The sequence below is a fragment of the Aplidium turbinatum genome, chromosome 1 (assembly GCF_918807975.1).
Source record: "Aplidium turbinatum chromosome 1, kaAplTurb1.1, whole genome shotgun sequence".
NCBI lineage: Eukaryota > Metazoa > Chordata > Ascidiacea > Aplousobranchia > Polyclinidae > Aplidium > Aplidium turbinatum.
The window spans coordinates 38701655-38724138 of NC_137472.1; the positions used below are offsets into that span (position 1 = coordinate 38701655).

The window sequence follows — 22484 nt, forward strand, 5'->3', positions numbered from 1 at the left end:
GCAGACCCAATAGCAATGACTAATAAAATCTGATTAGGAACGTTAGGCTACCGTTTACAAATGCCGAACATCTTAGAACTTAAGTTTATTTAAATCAAGTACAAAGGAATGATTGGAACGCTTTTAAGTTACCCTGAGCCTTATCAGGTTGTGTAGCCTAATGTAGGCCTACTGTCGATGTACAAGATATACTGATCGAAATGTGATTTGCCACACATGTTAAAATTGACAATATTACTTCAGTTTTTAACATCCAGCTAATTTTGCTTCGAAGAAGCCTGGTCTTCATCCCAAAACCTCAAGGCCGCATGCAGCGACACCTCCACCCCTCCCTATGGGTGCTATTTTTAAGTTTCTCTGTCAGATCCTGGTTCACCTTGCTTCCCATGTTTTTTAGGTTTTGTTATTTTTCCCATCTCTACCTTAAGTTTTAAAGTCGTTTTGTTAAATTGTTTCCATCCATTTGTTGAAGATGTCCAAGCAAGTAGCCTAGGCCTACCCCCCAATTTGCTCAAAATCCATACAATATAGAAAGAAGTCGGCAGCCATGGCCGAGTGGTTAGCGCGTTGGGCTCGCAGTCGAGAGCCTGCATGTTCGACTCCAGCCACCCGCACTTGCTGTTGTTTCTCTGGGCAAGAAACTTCACGATAATTGCCTCTACCTAGTGATCGATTTCGAGTAATGGGTAGTACCAAATTTAAGTCATACGTAAAGTAGACAACCGGAAACAGACATTGCTGTCGGCTGCAGCGTGGGTCAGGTGTATGTCGGAAGGCGTACACCGATGCATAGCGCTCAAGTCCGCTTTCCCGCAATGCAGGATAAAGATAAACAAACCAACCAAACATACGTAACATTATTTTTAATTTTGTGGAAAAGTGTCTTGCCACACATCATTCTTATTTTTGTCGTTGGATCTTCCTCATCGCCCAGCATTCAGTTCCATAGCACATTACGCTTCTTACACACTCCTTGTAAGTTATAACTTTCTTTTCCATCTGCGAGAAAGGATTCTGCCACGGAGTGTGCCTGACAATTCTTTAAAGGGGCAGTTCTACTTAGAAATTGGCACCGATAGTAGTTTAATAAATCTTGTTATGACAACTTGCATTGCGCTATTAACATCAGGCCTGGATATTCAGTATTCACAGCATGCTTGTGGCTGCTTGTTAATTCAACTACCCATATAACAGTAGAACTCGGTTAATCCGGATTCGGTTAATCCGGATCTTCGCCTAATCCGGATAAAGCTAGAAGTACAAATGAGTCAGGTTAGATAGAACCGTCATCGGTTAATCCGGATCTTCGCCTAATCCGGATGGAATCGCCGGTCAAATCGAATCCGGATTAACCGAGTTCTACTTTTTACTTGCTTTACATCTAGCCTCCTGCAAAGGCTTTGTTATAAAAAACAGCTTACTGGTAACTTTTCAATTGTCTTTGTAAACAAGTATTCTTTAAATATACTCTACGTAACACTTGCTACCATTTTAAATTTGTACATAAAATCAACCGATTGTCTCCATTGCAGCCCTAAAAACTCGAAAATGGCTAAAGGTAGGGACTTCAAACTGCATGGTGATCTAGTAGGGTATCCTAGCCATAAATTGATAGGGGATTTCTTTTAACTCTTTTATTTTTTTTAATATAAAAAATTTCATAATTGCTATGCATCGAGAGCAAATTTTACTTCAGGATTTGGTAATATAATATTTATTACTCTGAATATTGAAACAAAACTCAATCATTATGTCCGTAATGGCCTACTGTAGCCTACCGTACATGTTCGGTACATATTCGGAATACCGTAGGCTACATACATACCGTACATATTCGGAATCTGCGAAAAATTTCCAATATAGGCCAATAGGCTATCAATAAAAAAATTGATTTTTTTTCTAAGTTCCGGTACTAACTTAGAACTACCCCCTTAAACTTTTTCCAATCTGCACGTATCCTCGCCATCACTGGTGCAGTTATCTTTTTCTAGCATATCTTTTAGATAGCTGGAGAAGACCTTGTTCTTTACTTTTCTGTGAGGACGCTTTGTTGGCTATGTTAAAATCAAATACAGATCAGTGGGCTACCGTAGGCTATAGGCTAGCTTTAAGACAAAAGCAATTCTGAAATACTATGGACGGATGGCATACAACAACTTTATTGGGCTGAATAGCATCATTTAAAAAACATTGCAATAAACTCACAAAGTACCATACATAAGGAAGCGACAAAAATATCCACTTCACTAAAGGCATTTTCGTTGATGCTTGTCCTCAAGGAAATACATTTTTCTATGGTTGGATGAGAACCTTGTACTTATCTCTTCTCTGCTTCCTGTTGTGCATGTGTAGCAGTGGCGTATCCTGGTCGGTTGAGCAAGGGAGGCAACAAAACTTGGGGGGTTAGCAACAAAACGTGGGGGGTTAGAGCGTGCCGAAGGCACGCGTATTCTAAGAGGTCCAGGAGCATACCCCCGGAAATTTTTTTGCAAAATTACACTCAAATAATGGATTGTAGCGCTTTCTGGAAACACTTTAAGGCAATATTTGTATGAAATTTATTAGCAAGTAAACAGCTATTAACTTATTAAAGGTAGTTCTTACACAGAAACGGGAAAAAATTTAGCCACACAAAAACTCAACTAAACTTCTCAGCTACAGTTACCTACTGCTGTAGTGGCTTAAGTCAACATTCATTTCAGTCTAGCCTAGACCTCACATATCCTGTCTTATGTCAAATTCTACCCAGCCAGGATAACAGTGTAAAGCTAACATTAGGCTCAAACTTTTCCTTACGAGGCCGATATAACCCTAACAGCGCCTTTGATTTTCTCATTACGTAGCCTACGGGTATAATACATTGGCAATACCCAACAGTCAGAGAAAGCGATTCACAATTTCCTTCCAAAGATTAGTTAAAAGAAACCTAAATCGCGTAAACTTTGCGCTGCTTTTTTCTTTTGTTTCCCACTTGTTTCTTCCAATAGCAAAAACGAGAGCAATGGATGTGTTACGAATCCAGGGATATCTATAGTAGCCTACCGGTAGTTATAGATATCCCTGTACGAATCTCTACTTCTGTAAGCTTCCAACTTTTTTAATATTAAAGCCATGCTGAAATCATACTGGGACATGAGTTAGTAGCTGTTTTAATTTGTTTTCAGGTAAAAAAATTACGAAATTGTTTTACTGAAAAATGTCATCTTCTCTTTTTTCAATTTTGACAGGGGAAGCAATGCTGCCCTTGCTTCCATTGAGGATACGCCCCTGTTACAGTATATGCAGTCTCTGTACTTTGCTGTAGTGGGCGCAAAATAAAACAATATTAATATGTGTTCTGTTTATAGTTCGTGTGCCTGCGTTCATTTAGTGTCTCTGACTCTCTGTTTACTGTGCTTACTTGTGCTTCTTCACCGTCAGTTTTCCTTTTCGACAGTGAGGAAGTTTAGCTTTCCTTTTCCAGAATTCCGCTTTTCTTTCTATCCGACCAATCCACGCAGCGGAAAAAGTTTTTGCTAACAAGATTAGAAAATCAAAATTTCAACTTTCAATTAGGATGAGCTAGCCTGTTTGTTCGCATTGTCAAAACCCTGCAATATGTTAAGAAGCCAATAAAATACATTGAGAATATAAACAGTTTGGATTAGTTTTTTTATTTACTAGTGTAGGCTACTGTATATTCTAAATTTTACTGTGCAAGTTTCATCGTATTAGGCTAGAAGAGAGAGAGGAAACTTTTATTTCGTCTGTTACGAGAAAAGTACTGTACTTACGCTATAAAACAATAGAAATAAAATAGTACCATAACATATCTAAATTCTTAAAATGTGAATTAGTGACTTTCCTTTGCCCAGGTGATAGTTTTGTTTTCACAGTTTTAACTTAATTACAGTAGGCTATGGTGCTTCAGTATTTCTTACGGTATTTTGAAGTAGCTTGGTTGGCTGGTTTTGAATCTTTATTCTCCGACTGACTAAGCTTGATAGGTGACTCCTAGTTGTTTTGCATACTTATAGAGGCTTTTGACACAGGGCCGGTCACCATAATTGACATGGAGGGAAATTTAAGATTATTAAAATATTGTTGCCAGGGAATTATTCCATCCATTAGGGCCACTGAATGGAGAGCTCACATTTCTTAGAATGTGTTGCTCAAGTGCACACCTCATAAGTCGAACCAGCGCCGCTTGATCTTAAAGCTTCTTCGTTGGAGATAAATTATTCTGTCCCATGTAGACTACTTTGGTATTGAGCTACACCATTTAACAGTGCACTTACAGCTTAGGTACCGGTACTGAAAGTTTAGTTAAAGTCTGTGTTTATATAAAGTCAAGTTTTTTATAATGGGGAGGAGATATTACTGTGAATATTGTGATCGTGCATTTCAGGACAATCTGAATGCAAGGAAAAAGCATTTAAGAAGCACCATTCATTTGCGAAATCGTGATGAATGGTATAAGAACTTTAAAGGTTTGTAGAGTGTGCCACAACTTATTAGGCCTATCCATAATTGAAGAGTGAGTGTATGTCTTCCTTTTTCAACCTTGATGAATGAGCTTGCATAAGTGGTACAAAGCCATGCAAGTATGCTAGCCAGGGTCCATAAGCGTATTTGTGACCATCAACGTAATTGCATCCACTTCACAAATTTGTAAATATCTTGCAATTGAAACTAATCTGACAAAAAAAATTTAACAGTTCATTAATATCAATTATGTTATCACAACTTGTGTAAGTTTTATTTTTTTACACTAACTCTGTGTCTTGTTTTTTGTTTTCAAATCACGCTTTTAGACAATCTCCGTTTTAAAAAAAAAATAAAATAACAAGCAGCATCCTGACTTCCCAGCGGCAGGGCTGCGATTTTTGCCTTTTTCGGTGACGAGGTCACTCGACACGCGCCATCACTATTCGACAAACGCCGTGCCTTATGGAAAAAAAACAAAACAAAAAAAAATAAAGGAAAAAAAAAAACTGAGAGGGGACTAAACATCGTCAGTTCGAGGAACAATCGGGGTGGGGGGCATCACGTGATGCTATCATAAGAGTGCTGACTTACGTAAACTTTTCATTCGCCAGGTAGGCCTACTTCAAAGCAAGGTCTAAAAGCGACGCTTCACACGAGAAACTCCCAAGGCGTCAGCGCCGCCATTTTGAACACTGCGGGAGAATGCTTTGATCGAAGTTCCAACGCCTGGCATCAAACATTTTGCAACACACGTTTCGTGCTATTCGACACAACGGGTTTCTTTTATAGATGAAATAACCTAGGCTACGTTGAGTTGTCAACGTCTATGCCAGTTTGTATTTCGCCGTTTGAGCTAATTAACAATATTGCTCTGGTAAAATGACCAGCCCTCGAAATTAGCTTCCATCTACGACGGCAAAAACATTGCCGTCGCCAAATCAACAAACCTTGGATTGCGGCGGCAATTGCCGTATGCTTTAACCAAACGAAATTTTATGCGCTTCTTCTTCATCGTGCGTCACAAGGCGGTAGCCCAGAGCATCAGGCAAGCTATTTTATGTGCTGACAATGCTCTTGTGAACTGGAAAAAGTTTGCAACCTTATAAATACTGGCTTAATTGTTACGCAAAAGTTATTCTTTCATCGAATGCTTATTTTTGACCGGTGTCGTTGCGAATATAAAAAGTGGTACAAAATTGGATAAATGGTTCTTCGGCAGTAAAGGAAAGTAATGCTTCTGATCATATGGCATCGCGCGTTCATGAACGGGCAGTTTTGCGTCTTCAAGTATTCCAGTGACGACGCGATAACCTCATCCTCCGATGATTCCGATTCTGACTAGTTCTTTATCCAACAGACTTTGTGTTGCTCGCAGTATCCTAATTGTGCCGAAATTATGTTAGTGTAGCCTACTGTAACGTAAATCGAGGCAATCTTCTCGCAGGGAGCTATTGATTTGTTATCGGTACCTGATTGAGCAATTAATGTTATTTCATGATAATTTAACGTCGCTAGATGTCGAATTAATGTAAAACAAACGTAAATTTCTTATTGGGCATTGTTGTTACGCGATATAACTCTACTCGCCGGGAAAATTAAATCGATTTGTGCTGACTCGAACGTTGAATCAACCCAAAATTAACTTACTTTCCCTCCCCCCCAATGAGTTATAACGTGAATCACCGTAGCAGCGTGCGTGTCGCGTTGATCGCTTTATCGCTACTTTTGGTATTATTACATCACAACAAATCAAACCGTGCGGTCGTGATAGACTATTCGATTATTTTTTTCTCTTCTCGTTTAACGTGCTTTGGTGCAACTTTTTCATAATTAACGTTCGCAGCAATTGCCGAGGCAATTTCAACTTTTGCCGTTTGGCCTCGTCAACGTTTTTGCAAAGTAAAAATACGGTAATTTCCTAGACTGCGTGAGTGTTCACAGCAAGTAAAATAGTCCGAGGTGAGGTCTTGGTGCGGTGTTTCTGCTGATTAAACTCTTGCTGCGAGTAAATCAAACAGGAAGAAATTTTGAACAATTTTTGTCCGAATTAAATGCTCATCTTGCGACGGCATTTTTATTGCCGTAGCAGAATGGCCATTATGACGTTTGCGGCGGCATTTCCCACGGCAATTGCCGTGTGCCGCCGCTAAATTCGAGGACTGAATGACTGTTAAGATACTTGCTATGAAAGTTTTTCACATGTAGAAAACAGCCTGGTTTCCGACCAGACGTTCAGAAATACAGATGAAAAAAGCCGCTATTTTTATGGAAAAGAACATTTTGAACACTGCGGGAAAATGCTTGGATCGAAGTTCTAACGCCTGGCATCAAATATTTCGCCACACACGTTTCGTGCTATTCGACACAACGGGTTTCTAACTTTCTTCGAAGTAGGCTACTTTTACTTGTCAACGTCTATGCAAGTTTGTATTTATGTCTGACTTATGCACTTGTTGTTCCAAGAATGGAGAATTTTTTTGCAATGTGAATAAAGAATAGTAGACAGATAAACAGGGTTGCAACTCGACTTCCTTCCACTAAAAGGGTTTCTGTGATTACGTAATGGGCGATTTGCACTTGCATTCACAAAAGCACACAACCCAGCTAGCAAAACCCGTCGTTTTTACATTGATTCAACGCCTGCAGACGTTGAATCGAAAAAACGAGAAGCGAAAAATATACTAGAGTAGTCTATCACGACCGCACTGTTTGATTTGTTGTGATGTAATAATACCAAAAGTAGCGATACGCACGCTGTTACGTTAATTCACCTTAAATAACTCAGGGGGGAACGTAAGTTAATTTTGAGTTAACTTTAAAGTAAGTTAACAGCACAAATCGATTTAAATTTCCTGGAGGGTTATATTGCGTAGGCTAGCCCAGACAGCAAGAATCATCATTTTACATTGATTCAACGTCTACAGACGTGAAGTCAATGAAAAAATAACAAATTTTAATGCCTGCGTATCAATGACCAAGAAGAAATTTAGGTTTGTTTTACATTAATTCGACATCTAGCGACGTTGAATTATCATAAAATAACGTTAATTGTTCAACCAGGTACCGGTAACAAATTAATAGCTCACTGCGAGATGATTGCCTCGATTTACGTTTACACTGACATAATTTCGGCACAATTGGGATACTGCGAGCAAACACGAGTCTGTTTGATAAAGAACTAGCTGTCAGAATCGGAATTATCAGATGCTGTATCGGAGGATGAGGTTGTCGCGTCGTCACTAGAATACTTGAAGACGCAAAACTGCCCGTTCATGCACGCGCGATGCCATATGATCGGAAGCATGACTTTACTGCCAAAGAACCATTTATCGAATTTCGTACTACTTTTTTAACTTGACCCCGTAGCTTTTCTAATTCCAATTTGTTTCCGTCATAAAATTCTTTACAAATTTTGAAAAATACCACACTAACTTTTCCTTCTGTTTGATAATCTATAGCAGGTAAAATTCTACTTTTTAACTGTATCTTCTTTCACCATGATTTATATTCGCAACGACACCGGTAAACAATAAGCATTCGATGAAAAAATAACTTTTGCGTAACAATAAGCCGGTATGATATTTATAAGGTTGCAAACTTTTTACAGTTCACAAGAGCATTGTCAGCGCATAAAATAGCTTGCGTGATGCTCTGGGCTACCGCCGTGTGACACGCGACGAAGAAACGCATAAAATTTCATTTGATTAAACATTAAAGCATACGGCGATTGCCGCCCTAATCCAAGGTTTGTTGATTTGGCGACTGCAATGTTTTTGCCGTCGTAGATACAAGCTAATTTCGAAGGCTGTATATATGTCCGGCAGGTACATAACTCAGCGCTTGATACTCCTTTGCAATCACTCAACCAACGTGCGATTAAAAACTTTAAGTACACAACTTGTGGCCACACAACTTGTGCGGTAACTCGCGGCCAAACGCTTATAATCTGACTCTTGTGACGTCATATTACTATTCGACAAACAAACGCAGAATTTTTGGTCGTTCGACAAGAAAGAAAAAATCGCAGCCCTGCCCAGCGGTATAAAAATAAATATGTCACTTGTCAACTCGAAGTGCTTTTATCAGGGTCTGCGTGTTGTTGTTGTCATCGCATTATTTACTCCGCATTTTATTACAGATTGTTTTATTAGACGGAATTAAAACAGCAATCACAAAATGTGCTATTGTACTTTCAATACATACAACAATACCACCAAATTATTACACGCTTAAGAGTGTGACAATATATATCTAATAAAAGCAAGAGTAATTGTTTAAGTTTAAAAAAGTCGGACTGAAGGAGGAAGATGCAAGGGACAGAGTGAAATGGAGAAAAGGAATTAAAACAATTGCTGCGAGAAAACTATCGGCCACCCCCACTAGTGGGGAACAAACCGACGATGGATTATGATGATGATGAAGAGATACGATTTTCAGAGGTCCTTAAAATTGCAATTATGCACATGGACCATGCCGCTTCAATGAAAAAGCAATTTTTTTATTCTGATGATAAAGATTTTCACAGCTCATCAATTAACAGTTGTCATTCTTAATGCAAATTATTTATGGTATACATTTTCTAGACCCAAAGCAAATTCTTATGGAAAACATTGAAAAGAAACCGTGCAATAAATTTATTGCTACTGGAAACTGCCCATTTGGAGATCGATGTAAATATCGTCACATGAGAGAAGAAGATATAACAAGATTAAAGGCAGAAGTTGGTAAGTGAATGATAAGTTTTAGAAAATCAATTGAAACAAACTGTCTGATCTTTTAATATCTTTGTCTTAACCACTTGTGGACATTTTTTTTTTTATTTTGCTTAGCCTGCCAGACGAGCTTAATTTCAGAAAAAGTTAACATTTTTACTCTATATAATTTTGTTTCTAAATTGTTCTTCTGTTCGGTGGTTTTCCCAGTGCACAACATATAATAATGTTGCTATAAATATTACAATAAAGAATTGTTACAAGTTATGCATACATGCATACTTACAACATGATAAAATTTGCTCAACAAAACAAATTTATTGCAATCAGGCGTTATTGTTGGGAATGTGCGTGTGCTAACTTGGTTGCATTGGGCTTCACAACTGTGTAGTTTCAACCTACAACTGTTTGCAAATCTAATTGAAACCTGAAGAGTTTATAAGTGCTTTGTTACACAACAAAGTGCATTGCCAGCATTGGTTGTACAAGAGATTGGATTCTGATACAATTACCCAATTAACTGTTTTAAATGGTGTGCAATGAACTGATGGACTTTACTTAGCAATTAACATTAGATGACGTTTGGTTTGGGTTTTTGATGCAATACACAATTAATACGTTATCTTTTTACTAGCAGTTTGCAATTAACCGATTTGACAGCGACTTTTTAATGTTTGTTTTTATGTGCAGATTAGTAGTTTTCTCTATCTTCTAAGCGTGGTTGTTAAGGTATTACTGTATCACCAAGTTTACTACTTTTTTTAGAGAGAATTGCTGAACCACCAGTGCTAGCACCTGCTGATGAGATCGTGCAGAAATGGCTTTTGAAACGAGAAAAGTTGCAACAGAGAGGTGATGGTGAAGAACAGCCGAAAGAGGAGACTAATGTCGAGAACATGTTGCCAGTTCTTCCCGTGGAACTTCAATCAGAAACATCACTGCCCCCATCTCTAATTCCTCCACCATTGGAAGGATGGAGCTTTACTTGTGATGACTTATCAGAATGGGGATGACCTTTTTTTCTCTGTTAACGTTATGGTTTCTTGCACTTTATCACAGTGGTGCATCATGTTTTTTGTATACCATCCTTAGCATATTAAATGATGAAACAAACTTAAAAATTAAGATCACGTTCACGAATAATATAGTAGGCTAGTCCCCGTTTATCAAGCCCACCTAGGGACCGGACGATTTTGGTCTTGGAAGCGAAAGACAAATTTCTGCCACTCCTTTGCGGCATACGCATAATTGACCATGTCCGACTGTACTAATGTACTATGGCTTTATACAATGATCGGTTCTTTCCTGTTAAGGGAATGTTAAACGTTGAAGTTGTTTCTGAATGTATTCACCTGCATGTTAACGTCATACAGTTGTTGTTAGTCTTGTAAAAAAAACATAACTTCGAAATTTTACGTTGAAGCTACGTACCAGTGTAAGTTTCAGCTTTGCATCAGGAAATTGAAACATTTCACCCGCTCACGTTTAGAATGTTGCGTCGGAACATCTCCCTACACAAGGAAGTAATTACAATACTGGAAGAAACTTTGTTTGAAAGGAGCAGTTTAGATCTTTCGTATTTTCCTTCAATTTGCATTTAACGTATTTATTTTTATTTTTTGTATTACACGTGTCCTATACGTAAAAGAATGCAAGCTACCACTTTCGTTATATGATGAACCTGCACGTCAACGAACGCAGATGAATGGCAAACTCCAGAGGAGTTAAACCTGCATTAGTACTGGCTTGGGTAGTAAGATGCCGTGTCTGTAGAGAAAACGGTCACAATTTTCATTCCTCAACCCGTTCTAAGTTATTTCTTTTTGCTCATTTCAAATTGATTTTACATGCGATTTTTTGTACATGTCACGTTAAAGCTGTTTATTTTCTTTTACAGCAACTGCAGTGGGCTTGTGTCATGCATAATTACATTTATACATTTTTGTAAGTACTAAAGAAATCAAAGCTCACTTTCGGAAAGATGTCTATGTTATCCAGGTAAAATTTTGTAAAGTTTTGTTGTGCGTTGCTATGCTGAGAAATGCTTCAGTTTATCCCGTGTGCATTCCACTTTGCATCGCTGGTGATGTACTGTATGCAGCAGACAATAGTTTTCACTTGAATTGTATATTTAGGTGGCATCCTTTGGGATTTCTTATTTTTATATATTTTCAAAAGTGTGTTAAAGTAATAACACGAAGATGCACCAATCCTGTTGGTTAAAGAAGTACATAAGAATTGAAATAATTTGTTTGATAGGCCATATTAACTTTTCAGTTTGCTCCCTGAGCCCACGCAAGTGACGTACGATCAGATAGAAGATGCTCGACCGGTTTCCAAAGCAATTATTTCCACAAGGTTTGAACCTCCTCCGTACGGGCATAGGAAAGGCTTCATTCCTCGTGCCGAACGAGACTTTGGTGATGGTGGTGCCTTCCCTGAAATAGCTGTTGTGCAATTCCCACTGGTACGCAGTTGATATTATGCATGTGTGTGTATACTGTGATATTTTATCAAACAGTAGGCTTCGTGTTTTTTTTATGCCGAAAAGTTTTAATCGTGAGAAAATAACTCTTCCTTTCCGTTTCAGAGCATGGGCAAGACCAAGAAGAAATCCGAAGCATTGGCGGTTCAGTTAGATTCGGAAGGGAAAATTCGATACGATGCCATAGCGCGACAAGGCCACAGCAAAGATCGAGTTGTCCATAGCAAGTTTCAACAACTTGTACCAAAAGAAATTTTAGACGAAGCCGATCCAGATCTCCAACGACCGGATGAAGATAAGATAAGAGAGGTAAGCCATATTTAATCAGATTTTTTTTTAGCAATGTGGCCAAAACAATGACAATTTTAGACTGGTTTGATTTTATGTAGGCTATTATTATATATATGTTTTTTTATATTCATTTATGACTGCTTTTTATTTGGCTATTATAGGCTATAAGCTTTGATTGATGTTTTTGTGTGCTGAATTTTACGGCTTTGGAAAAGTTGTCTTATTTCTAGTACCACAAAATCACACCGTGCCTGATCAACTTAAATTTGGATTGACCAAGGTTCAAAATGTTATTATTCAAGTTCAGCTCCGGAACCAGTAGGTCTCAATTGAACTGCTGTTTCTTACCTGTTTTGCCATGCTCAATGTCACTTATACACTCACATTTTTTCTATACCTTTTAAGCAAACCGAGGCAACAAGATTGGCTTTGGAAAAGCTAACCAATGAGAAAATATCTGCGGCAATGCCTGTGAAACGTGCAGAACAACGTGCACCAGCACAGTACATTCGGTGAGAATGAAAGTTGACCGTTACTAATTGTTTACCTATTTCGGGGTATTGAACTGCTCCATGTAATAACTTAATGATTTGTAATTGCGTTTGTAATATGGGTTTGTATTATGCATTTTTAATTTGCACACTTGGATCATGTAAAGTTGATATGTGCATTGTGCATTCATCAATTACCTTGTTTGTAAAATAGCGCAATCGTAAGCAGGCTAAAGAGATCAATATTGCTTACAAGACCCAAAAGGTTGAAACAAGCACATAGCTTGTCGTTCAAATTTTTTGAGAGGTGACGTAGTTTGTTTGTCAATGACATTTACCTGAAGCCCAAACTCCACCAACGCAGACTGAGTTAAAGCAGACATGCCGCAGATCCTTCATCCGTGACTACACTCTACAGGCGAGACGAGATTTTTAGAACCGCATCTATGTCCGACATGTTAGTTGTCGCTTTGTCGTGTGCAACATAAACCGGTTGAGCCATTACTCCAAACTGCTAAGACTGATTAAATTACAGTTACACACCGTCACAACAAGGAGAAGCTTTCAACTCTGGAGCAAAACAGCGAGTTATCCGCATGGTGGAGATGCAAAAAGATCCCATGGAACCTCCAAAGTTCAAGTCAGTACTCCCGGATTCCTACATTGCATTTTTTGTTGTAAACCTACCGTATGAATTTTTATTTTGTTATGCGTGCCAGCAGCATAGGTTAGCAGTAAACGTATGTGGTGATAAAGATGAATAAATCGTAGTCAGTTTCTTGAAGCACAAAATCATTACATCTAGATATGCTTTCTTGTGTTAGTCAATATTAGGACGTCAAAGTCGTCCTAAAAAAGTCGAACAACCTGATCAATAATAATTTACGAGGTCAACCACGTGCTTGCTGCTTGACCTCCATTTCCGTTTACTTCCTATGCATTATGTAATCGCGAATGAAAACATTTATTTATGTAACCAGAACCAATAAAAAGCTACCTCGAGGTCCACCGAGCCCCCCTGCTCCTGTCATGCACTCCCCCAATCGCAAGGTTTCAGTAAAGGAGCAACAAGACTGGAAAGTTCCCCCGTGCATTTCCAACTGGAAAAATGCCAAGGTGAGTTTCAAAGTGATCTGACTATTTTTCCTTGTGTTAACGCTAACGGCGACAAGTTGGGCTTGCTCGTAGCATTTCAATATATGTAATTGCGATGCGCTAACGTGACGCAACGATGCCCAAACTAGATGATCAATTGAATTTCAACTGCTTTTTCAAGAATATCTTTTTTTAAAGTCTGTTCTTCTTCATTGTGATATGAGAAACCATTCTCATGATTGCTGCCTTCCTATCCAGGGCCACACTATTCCTCTAGATAAACGGCTGGCGGCAGACGGACGAGGATTGCAGAGCGTGCACATCAATGAGAACTTTGCTAAACTTGCTGAAGCCTTGTACATAGCTGATAGAAAGGTAGGATTCTTTCGTTGCGTTAATTAAAAGTAAGTTTGTTGACAGCAATAATAATAATAATCAATAATAATCATGCTTTTATTTGCGCCCATTGCGATAACATACAGTACACTGCGATCACAGGTGCGATACAACAGACGACAGGAAGCAGCGAAGTGACACATAGTCTTCGAGTCAGCTGCTCTCCTTATTTTGGCAATGTCTGTTGAATTGATGTGCTCCCTAACCATGATGTGCTCTTTAGCCATGCAGCTGACAAACATGCCTTCCAGTCTTATACAGTATAATGCACGACGGTGTCACGCCATAAAAATAACCAATGTTTTGATTTGTCAGCGATTTGGTGGAAACGATGCTTTGTCAACATCTATTTTAATGTAGTTCTAAAGGTTATTAATTCAATCACTTCTTTCACTCAGGCAAGAGAAGCTGTGGAGATGCGAGCTCATGTGGAGAAGAAGGTTGCCTCGAAGGAGAAAGAGGCCAAGGAGCGGCAACTTCGTCAGCTGGCTGAAGAAGCGAGGAATAAACGAGCCGGGATTAGAAAGGAAGACAAAGGTAGTGGCAGCTTGCTACAGCCACAAACTCAAATCTTTTACTTTAACCCGACCAAAACCTTCGATTGATACATTTTTGACAATGATTTTGTTTCTTTCCAAAGGCGACGACAAGGAAGTCAAGGAACGCGACGAGATCAGACACGAACGTCATCGCGATCGCCAGCGCGAAAGAAACATCGCTCGAGCTGCCCCAGATAAAAGGTAAGTTGTGTCTGTATATCACCGTGTGCGTGCACCGGTTGACAAGGAAACTCAAACACTGCTTGATACTTGTTTGATATCTACTCCAGGTCGCTACCATCAGCTCAAGAGCTCGATTCTGAGACTGGTGAAGGAAGAGGTTTTTGTGCACCAAGCCGTACAATTGTACATTGAGATCTCACACCCGAATTTAAGACTTTCACAAACTCAACAATCTAAACTTGGTCAAATCAACCGCGAAATCAGACGGTTTTGCAGTATAATGGTTCGCTTGTTGTGAGATGACATGCTGCACCCCTTTTCTATTGTCGGTTGACTTTATGTTTTAGGAATCGTTTACGAGAAGAACGAGACGTGAGCGAGAAGATAGCTTTGGGCATGCCGAATACAAGGAGTGGCCAGGAAACTCAGTTCGATCAAAGGTTGTTCAACAAAACCAAAGTAAGGAAACTGTTGCGTTGATTTTAATTTTAGCTTATATCTTGCGTTGAGCATTTAGAAATGTTTCTAAAAAAAAAAATTAACCCTCTACTGGCCCCAAATCCTCAAAGAAGCTTGGAATTCAATTTCTTTAGACTTTAGTCGCGATACCGAGCCTATGCTGGGTTTGAGGTTTTTTTGCTTTGAGAATTTGCAACCGATTGCCTTAACTAGTTAGATGACACACAATGATTAAATCTTACAAATCCCTACCAGGGAATGGACAGCGGGTTCCAAGGTGGCGAGGATGACGGCTATAATGTCTATGATCAACCGTGGAGATCAGAGACTCAAGTTGGGAACAGCATCTACAGGCCTACCAAGGACAAGGATCGGGAAATGTATGGTGAGGATGACATCGACAAACTCATCAAGAGCAATAAGTAAGTGTTCCTTTGATGATACGAACCTGTTTAACTCGCTTTCTCTTGAAATGATGCTATTGCAACGGTGCTCATTGTGCATGCTCAGTGCTCACCTTGAGACCCGGTGCCGATGAACATCATGTGGGGTACTTTGTTCATAAGTAAATGATAACTGAGGTTGATACGACAGCAGCATATGATGATTTACATCAGGAGGTTTACTTGCATGATTCTCTTTGAACAGATTTGTCCCCGATCGTGGTTTCAAAGGAGCGGACTCTTCCCGCCAACGAGCTGGCCCTGTGCAGTTTGAGAAAGACGAAGATGTGTTCGGGCTGAACAAGTTCATGGAAATGGCCAAGCAGGTACGTCGTGTCGCACTGAGATGGTTGTTTAAAATTAGGGTGGCCGCATCAAGCTGTTGTTATGATGGATACCGCTTAAAGACATCTGCGGGGCGTAGTAAGTCTTTTTATACACTAAATCATCTAAATTTGAATGGCAACGCCAAAATATAAGTTAAGGAATCTGACCGACTGACTCCAATGCAGCTTGTGAGCAATGTTTTCAACTGCTATGACTTCTGGTTTCTAGGCTGTTTCATAAGCACTTGCTATCGCTATCAAGAGATGAGATTGTGCAAGTGTAGAACCAGGAGTGATGAATGCAGATGCTGGTTCCATTGCTTTTCCTGCGTCAGTTTAAGGGTATCAACATTCAACACACTCGGCTGTTCTCCTGTATGGCTGCAGTAAAAAGCATATTTCTTTTAAAACAATGAAAGCAACGCATATCGGCAATGGACACAGCACTTCGTAAAAATTCTCGTTTTATTCTCCAGGCTCGCAAGCGACCTGCCGAGGCCAGTGGAAGCAAATCGAGTCAAGACAAAGGGAAACGAGGCAGAAAAGACTGAATTTACAACCAGAGCAACTCGGATACAGCTTCGGCTTCTCACTGTCAATTAGCTATTAACTTGCGGTGGCAACGTTTGACGCGACAAAGACACGTGAAAGATGGACCAGACCTATCGTGCACCAACAAATTCTTGCACAATACAACAATTCTGTCACACGTGCCAATATTGGGAATCGACACTCGACAGCTTTACGAAACTCATTTTCAAAGTTTTAACTGTACTTCTACCAGCAAAATTTGCTATTTCCGCATCATTTTGCGACGTTGAAACGATGTAAAAATGGCAACTTTTATTGGTTGACACGTGTGCCAAACCTGAGTGTCCACCAATCAGCCTTGTTGCTAGGTTTGGCGTCCGAGCCTTGCTGCTCATGATCCGTCGTTGCTATCTCGTCTTTGTGGAAGTGTCACTCGAATGCTTCATTTTATTCTTTGTCGTCATCGTGTCTGCGTCGCAATGTCCAAATATGGCGATTGATTCCCACGGTTGTGACGCGGTTCTGTTTGGCTTATCGTGTTTTATAAGAATATTAAGTTTCATTCTGCAGGTTTCTGAATCTTTAACACTTCACTAGGAACTATCGTTCCATATTAGGTTTTGGTAAGCATTTGGTTGTAACTCAGCTAATCATACTAATGTAAAAAAAAAACTGACGTTGTCAAGGAGCAGTGGACCATTGTCAATGTTTATGACGGCAAAGTAAACTTTTTTTTCTTGTCCTGCGAATGCTTTGCGTGGCAAGTCATAAAATAAAGTATAAAACTGCTGTTTTTTGCTGATTATTTTACTTAGAGATAAATACGAAGCCATGTGAACGAGCTATGCAGCACAGGAAACGGTTTTGACTAATTTTAAAATTCTTTAACAAAATTACCTTTTTTTCGTTGATGCAATGCTTAAAATTTCAAATATGGACAGATTGAACCTACTGTATGAAAAAAAGGACGTTATGTTGGTATAATAATGCTTGTTTTTATATAGCCTAGCTATAGAAATTATATAGCTTGTATCCATCGCAGAATACGTTGCTCCTCAGCGCTTTACAAAGCAGACAGTGTCAATGCATCCATATAGAGGCGCAACTGAGTACATTGTTACCCGAATCCATTGCTTAGTGCCAAGCAGGAATTAAATTCAGTCCCATTTTAAAAAAGTTTTTGGTATAACCCGACAGGGTATCGAACCCATGCCTACCGATTCAGAAGCGAGCGCACTAACCACTGAGCCGGTATGACAAAATTACTACGGATTATTGTTATATTGTTTTTCATAAAATTTTATTAAAAATTAAATTGATTTAGTTTGGGCTTCACACCACTTTTCAAACCAATATGGTTTGACGGCAGTTTGTGATAATTTCGACTCGTCACACAATGGAAACATTGCGTAGAATCATGTGAATATATTGGAAACCACTTTAACATGAATAAATTGTGCTAGACCCCAATTACACCGCCAATCAGAACATGTTATATAAAGAGCCTACCGTCCAATTGTGACCCTTTCGGCACTCCATCAGAGAATTATTCCTTGCTTTGAACTTTGTTTAATAATTACAGAAGAAAAAAAACCAATGGTAGGTGTTGGAATCGAACCCGGGTCATCGAAACCAGGTCAATTTCCTAGCCCTAACCACGCAGCTGACGGCGAAATCATCACTTAATTTCTTTTGTATCATCTGCTTTTCATTCGTTTTTACGTCACGGAAATCGCAGCTTATGATTGGCTCGAGGTGGCTGTGGTGGAATTTTGTCATGTTGAATAATAATAATAGTGTTATAGTTTTATTTATTGTCGCTCTACAACAGCTAAGGTCTTTTAGCGACAGGGCTCATTTTTGAATTATATCAGGTTTACGATGTTATCACATTATTACCCGACTCATTCTCACTGCGCTATGCAGGATAGAACACAATCGGTACCGTTTTTAAAGTCTTCGGTTTCACCCGACTTGGAATCGATCTCAGATCTACCAGAGCCGAAGGCGAAACCACTCGGCCACTGAGCTGGTGTTTGTCATGTTGAAGTAGCTACCTAATGTATTAGCATCCTATATAGGCTACGTAATTGTGCCATTGGCACAATGTGCCAAGTTACCATTTCCGAGGAGTAACAAACTGTTGTGGCAATGTTTTATTTCAGGGCGCTTCACAATGTTGCCGTTGCGACATTGTGTGAATCTTTGCCAATGAAACAGAAAATACCAGCAACACTCAATCAAGTTTATTTCCGCACAGCTTCACACCCACTCCAACCCACAAATAGCAGAACATGTAATATTTTAGTTTTTATAGATACCGGTATAGCACTTGTCCGGTATTGGATCGGGGAATGTCGGGATGTGTTTCGTGGTTCTTGGAATTCCAAAGAGGTATTGTCATTGTTTGTGTGACTTCTGGCCCGCCATGAAATTTGCTGATTGCATGTTTTGCCACTTCTTCTTTTCTCACAACAAACCGAATCAGAAATGACTAGGCTATTGCAGGGTAGCTTCACTTAAATTATTGGTGTATTTTCCCAGTTTGTGATTCAGTCCATTTTACAGTATGTAATCGTTGTTGAAAAAAACTGTTTTGATTGAGATTAAATTAAAAAAAATGTTTTTCTATCAGTCATCCAACGAAGATTTAGAGAAGGATTTTCTTTGAATCTCTTTTTGTTTACGATCAACTTCTGAAGGCGTGTCCAGTGCTCTAACGAAATGTCAGAAATGACTTTTTTGGTCGTAACGAAGTTCATTACAAAGGATTTTATTTAAAACGAAATTGAAAGAACTAATTCTTGCATTAAAAAGAAATAAAATATTTTTGCATTAACAAATCAGCTAATGGTTTTAAATATGGTCGAGAAATGGAATTGTTCTTTCTAGTTGGAGCTATGACAAAGTAGCCTAATTTACGCCGAAACGAAATATTCTTGTTAGAAACAGCTGTAAATGTAACATTAGCTCATGACTTCTTTGTTTGTATTTTGTTCCACTTGACGTTGAATGAGGCATGAAATTTTTGCTAATAAAGTCTGATGCAATACACTGCAGATTTCAATTTGAAATTTATTGCAAACTTCTATGAATAATTTTCGAAGCGTTAATGGTTATGAATATTATCAGTATCACATAGTTTTTTTTCTTTTGTATTTAAAGAATTATAGAGAAATAAAACAAAGTAACTTCAGCGGGTTTAACATGATGTATTACATACACAAATATAACATAATTAAAAATAAACTCTAACGTTTTCGACACATACGTGTGTCCACATCAGGAATTACATATCTGCAATATAAATAAAATGAAAATTGTAAGATAAATTTGACTTTGCACTGTAACTGTATACTAACGACACTCCAGACTAAAATTTAAAGAATTATTCGATATAAAATAATGTAACTTTTGCGCGGCGAAGGTGTTTAGTCTCACTAATAGCCTGTTCAAAGCAGCCTCGAACTGGTTAGAAACCGGTTCAGTTACGACAATGACGATTATGGTCCATCTGCTACCACGTCGCATTTAATCGATAATATATGGAAAAGAGATAAAGACGGTGTGGCGTGAACTTTCAGAAACCGCACCTTTTCAAAGAATTTTGATCTGTTCGGTCTCAAATTTTTATCATTATATTTGCCTTCAAGACGTTTCAGATTTTTCAGGTTTATTTCAACGACTGGTAGAATTTGTTAGCCTACTATGGTAGCCTACAAATTTTCTGGAACGAAAATACACAAACATTTCTCAATAACCTAATTGGGTAAATTCGAAAACCTTTTCACTGAAGAGTATTGATTGCCAAGAGAGACTTCAGTTCATACTTCTAAGGAACACATAGCCTACTACTATTTCTAAAAATTTATCGTAACGATTTTTATATGTGTCTCTCAATTTGTGATGCTCTATTGACAGGGGCTGTTTTGCCACAAAGGTGTAACTGCTGTGCCCTTTTCAGCAATGTTGGCACGCTTTGGCACAAACCTTCACGCTTCGAATGCCGGTGTATAATATAGGCTACCCGCAATAACCTTCGACCAGAAAAAACACACAATTTGCTGGGCTGTCTTGGCTAATTTGTTGTCACTTAGCCTACTGTAAGTAAACAAAAACATCTTCAGTAAACTGCGAGTTGGCGCCGAAGCAAATTTTAATAATTAGATTGTTTCAAAAACCTATTGTTAATGTTTGTGCTAGACTTACATAATAGATACTTACTTGGAGTAAACAATGACTCAGTTGCAAAAAATTTGTGCACAATAACAAGCAACCATCATCCGTCCTACTGCTAAAATTAGCGTTGTAATTATTAGCTTCGCGAAAGTTCTGTAGCTTGCTGTCACATGAACGCGATTTTGTTACATTTGCACATATTAAAAGTTTATAAGCAGCCTATCTATAGTGCCATACAACAAACAAACAAAGTGAATAAAATTGTCAAAATAAATAAACAATAGCCTAACCTACATTTTATAACAGTAGGTTAGATTATGGCGCAGTCAGCATGGTAGCGAAAGATCATACGCGATCATTTAGTCAGCCACCACTCTCTGACTAATTACATATTCATACACAAAAATGTACAAAGACAAGCACACTACTTCAACGAAAAGATGTAGGCTTAATTGTGGAGTAAAATACAGTAGTCGCCCAAGTTTTACTAAAACAGTCTAACGACCACCACTTAAATATATACTTCAATTGTTCGTTTCCTAGCAAACGCAAACAGCCATGCACCCATGCAACAGCCAAACTCATGTTAATGTAATCTTACGTCTGTGTTAACCCACTGTAGCTATCAATACGACATCGAGAAGCGTTAACAATGGGGTCTAGGCCCCTAGGGGTACTTTTGAACTCAAAATGGGGCTCGGGAACAAAACAACCACCACGTATTGTTTAGATATAGTGCTTTTGTTTAGAAGTGACTTGTGGCTCGATGATCTCATTAGTACCGGGCCCAAATTATCCTCTTAACGGCCTTGACTACAGCTGCCCAAGATATCACGACAAAAATGTTTTGGGGATAAGTCCAAGCTTACAATAGAAACCTTGATCAGTCTGAGTTTATGTAACGTTTTAAAATTATCGGAAGTTTCAGATCTCTGGCAGTTGTACAAATGTCTAAATTGAGTTGTTTTGTATAGCAAAAATTTGCCAATAAAAATGATTATTTACGAGTAGCACAAACAATTGTGCAAGAATTGCTGCCAATGACACACAATATGGCAATTTTGTTTGTGTGGTTAAATATCTGCTTTGCAAGTCATAATTTGATTTGTCACTTACAAATAGGCTATTGTAAGTGTAGGCTAAAGTTTATTGGGATTGCATGCGTTAGATGCAAGTCAGAGTGACACCAATTAAAATTGATAAAATTTGTTCATTTCATCAACAAGCGAAACAACAAAAATTGTCGTTTCGCAGCACTGACTGACAGTAATATAAGCTTAATCTTTCATTTTTGTCTCAAAATAATATTCACAGCACAAAATTCTGCAACACAGTAGTTTACAGTACATCATTATAACATAGCATGATGCTTCTTTGTATACCAGACACTTGTAGCATTACTCGATAGTGAGCTGATAGATGGCATTATTGGAATATATTCACTTTTTATACCTACCAAAATAAAAAATAGATTAGATTTATATAGCCTAATGTAACAATAAAATTATTCAGTTTTGTGCAACAGCAAAAAAATGTAAGAATTTTCGACATAAACAATATAATTGCCTGTCTGTAATTGTAAAATGCGACTTTTACTAACATTACAAATATATTGACGAAGCGGCATTATGGGTGATACACTTAGGACAAAGAAAAAATAAATTGTGCCTACTGGTTTATTAAAAACTGGGGTAGCTCATACCTTACCCTATTACACACTTTACCCCAGTCTCCCCTATGTACGGCAGCTTACAGTAGGCTATAATCGAGAGGACATAAAACAATGTTTTTTTCTAAATCATGATGGAGACGTGGCTTAAAGCCTTAAATACAGAATTGGCGATGTGCAAATACCTCGTGATTACTTTGAGTAGAAGGTATTAATTA

At 38.5% G+C, this 22484-nt stretch overlaps 2 protein-coding genes across 2 annotated transcripts; both read left to right on the forward strand.

The window, feature by feature from the left end:
* Positions 1 to 4283: 4283 nt before the first annotated feature.
* On the forward strand, positions 4284 to 10196 carry LOC145778281 (zinc finger matrin-type protein 5-like). The gene is made up of 3 exons (XM_082589747.1): positions 4284 to 4469; positions 9051 to 9191; positions 9945 to 10196. Exons 1-3 carry the CDS (start codon positions 4343 to 4345, stop codon positions 10190 to 10192), a joined length of 516 nt encoding a protein of 171 aa, XP_082445873.1. The 5' UTR covers positions 4284 to 4342; the 3' UTR covers positions 10193 to 10196.
* Positions 10197 to 11042: 846 nt separating this feature from the next.
* LOC145778270 (SNW domain-containing protein 1-like) lies at positions 11043 to 17212 on the forward strand. The gene is made up of 13 exons (XM_082589735.1): positions 11043 to 11177; positions 11457 to 11646; positions 11770 to 11973; positions 12361 to 12467; positions 12982 to 13086; positions 13427 to 13562; positions 13800 to 13916; positions 14336 to 14474; positions 14578 to 14677; positions 15007 to 15118; positions 15374 to 15540; positions 15767 to 15887; positions 16364 to 17212. Exons 1-13 carry the CDS (start codon positions 11161 to 11163, stop codon positions 16436 to 16438), a joined length of 1590 nt encoding a protein of 529 aa, XP_082445861.1. The 5' UTR covers positions 11043 to 11160; the 3' UTR covers positions 16439 to 17212.
* The last annotated feature ends 5272 nt before the right edge of the window (positions 17213 to 22484 follow it).

Excerpts from the sequence above, each read along its gene's own strand:
- LOC145778270 (XM_082589735.1), top strand. Across the intron at positions 13,563-13,799 it reads CCAACTGGAAAAATGCCAAG|GGCCACACTATTCCTCTAGA; the intron begins GTGAGTTTCAAA and ends CTTCCTATCCAG. Across the intron at positions 15,541-15,766 it reads AAACTCATCAAGAGCAATAA|ATTTGTCCCCGATCGTGGTT; the intron begins GTAAGTGTTCCT and ends CTCTTTGAACAG.
- LOC145778281 (XM_082589747.1), top strand. The coding sequence starts at position 4,343 with ATGGGGAGGAGATATTACTGTGAATATTGTGATCGTGCATTTCAGGAC. Across the intron at positions 4,470-9,050 it reads ATGGTATAAGAACTTTAAAG|ACCCAAAGCAAATTCTTATG; the intron begins GTTTGTAGAGTG and ends TACATTTTCTAG. Across the intron at positions 9,192-9,944 it reads AAGATTAAAGGCAGAAGTTG|AGAGAATTGCTGAACCACCA; the intron begins GTAAGTGAATGA and ends TACTTTTTTTAG.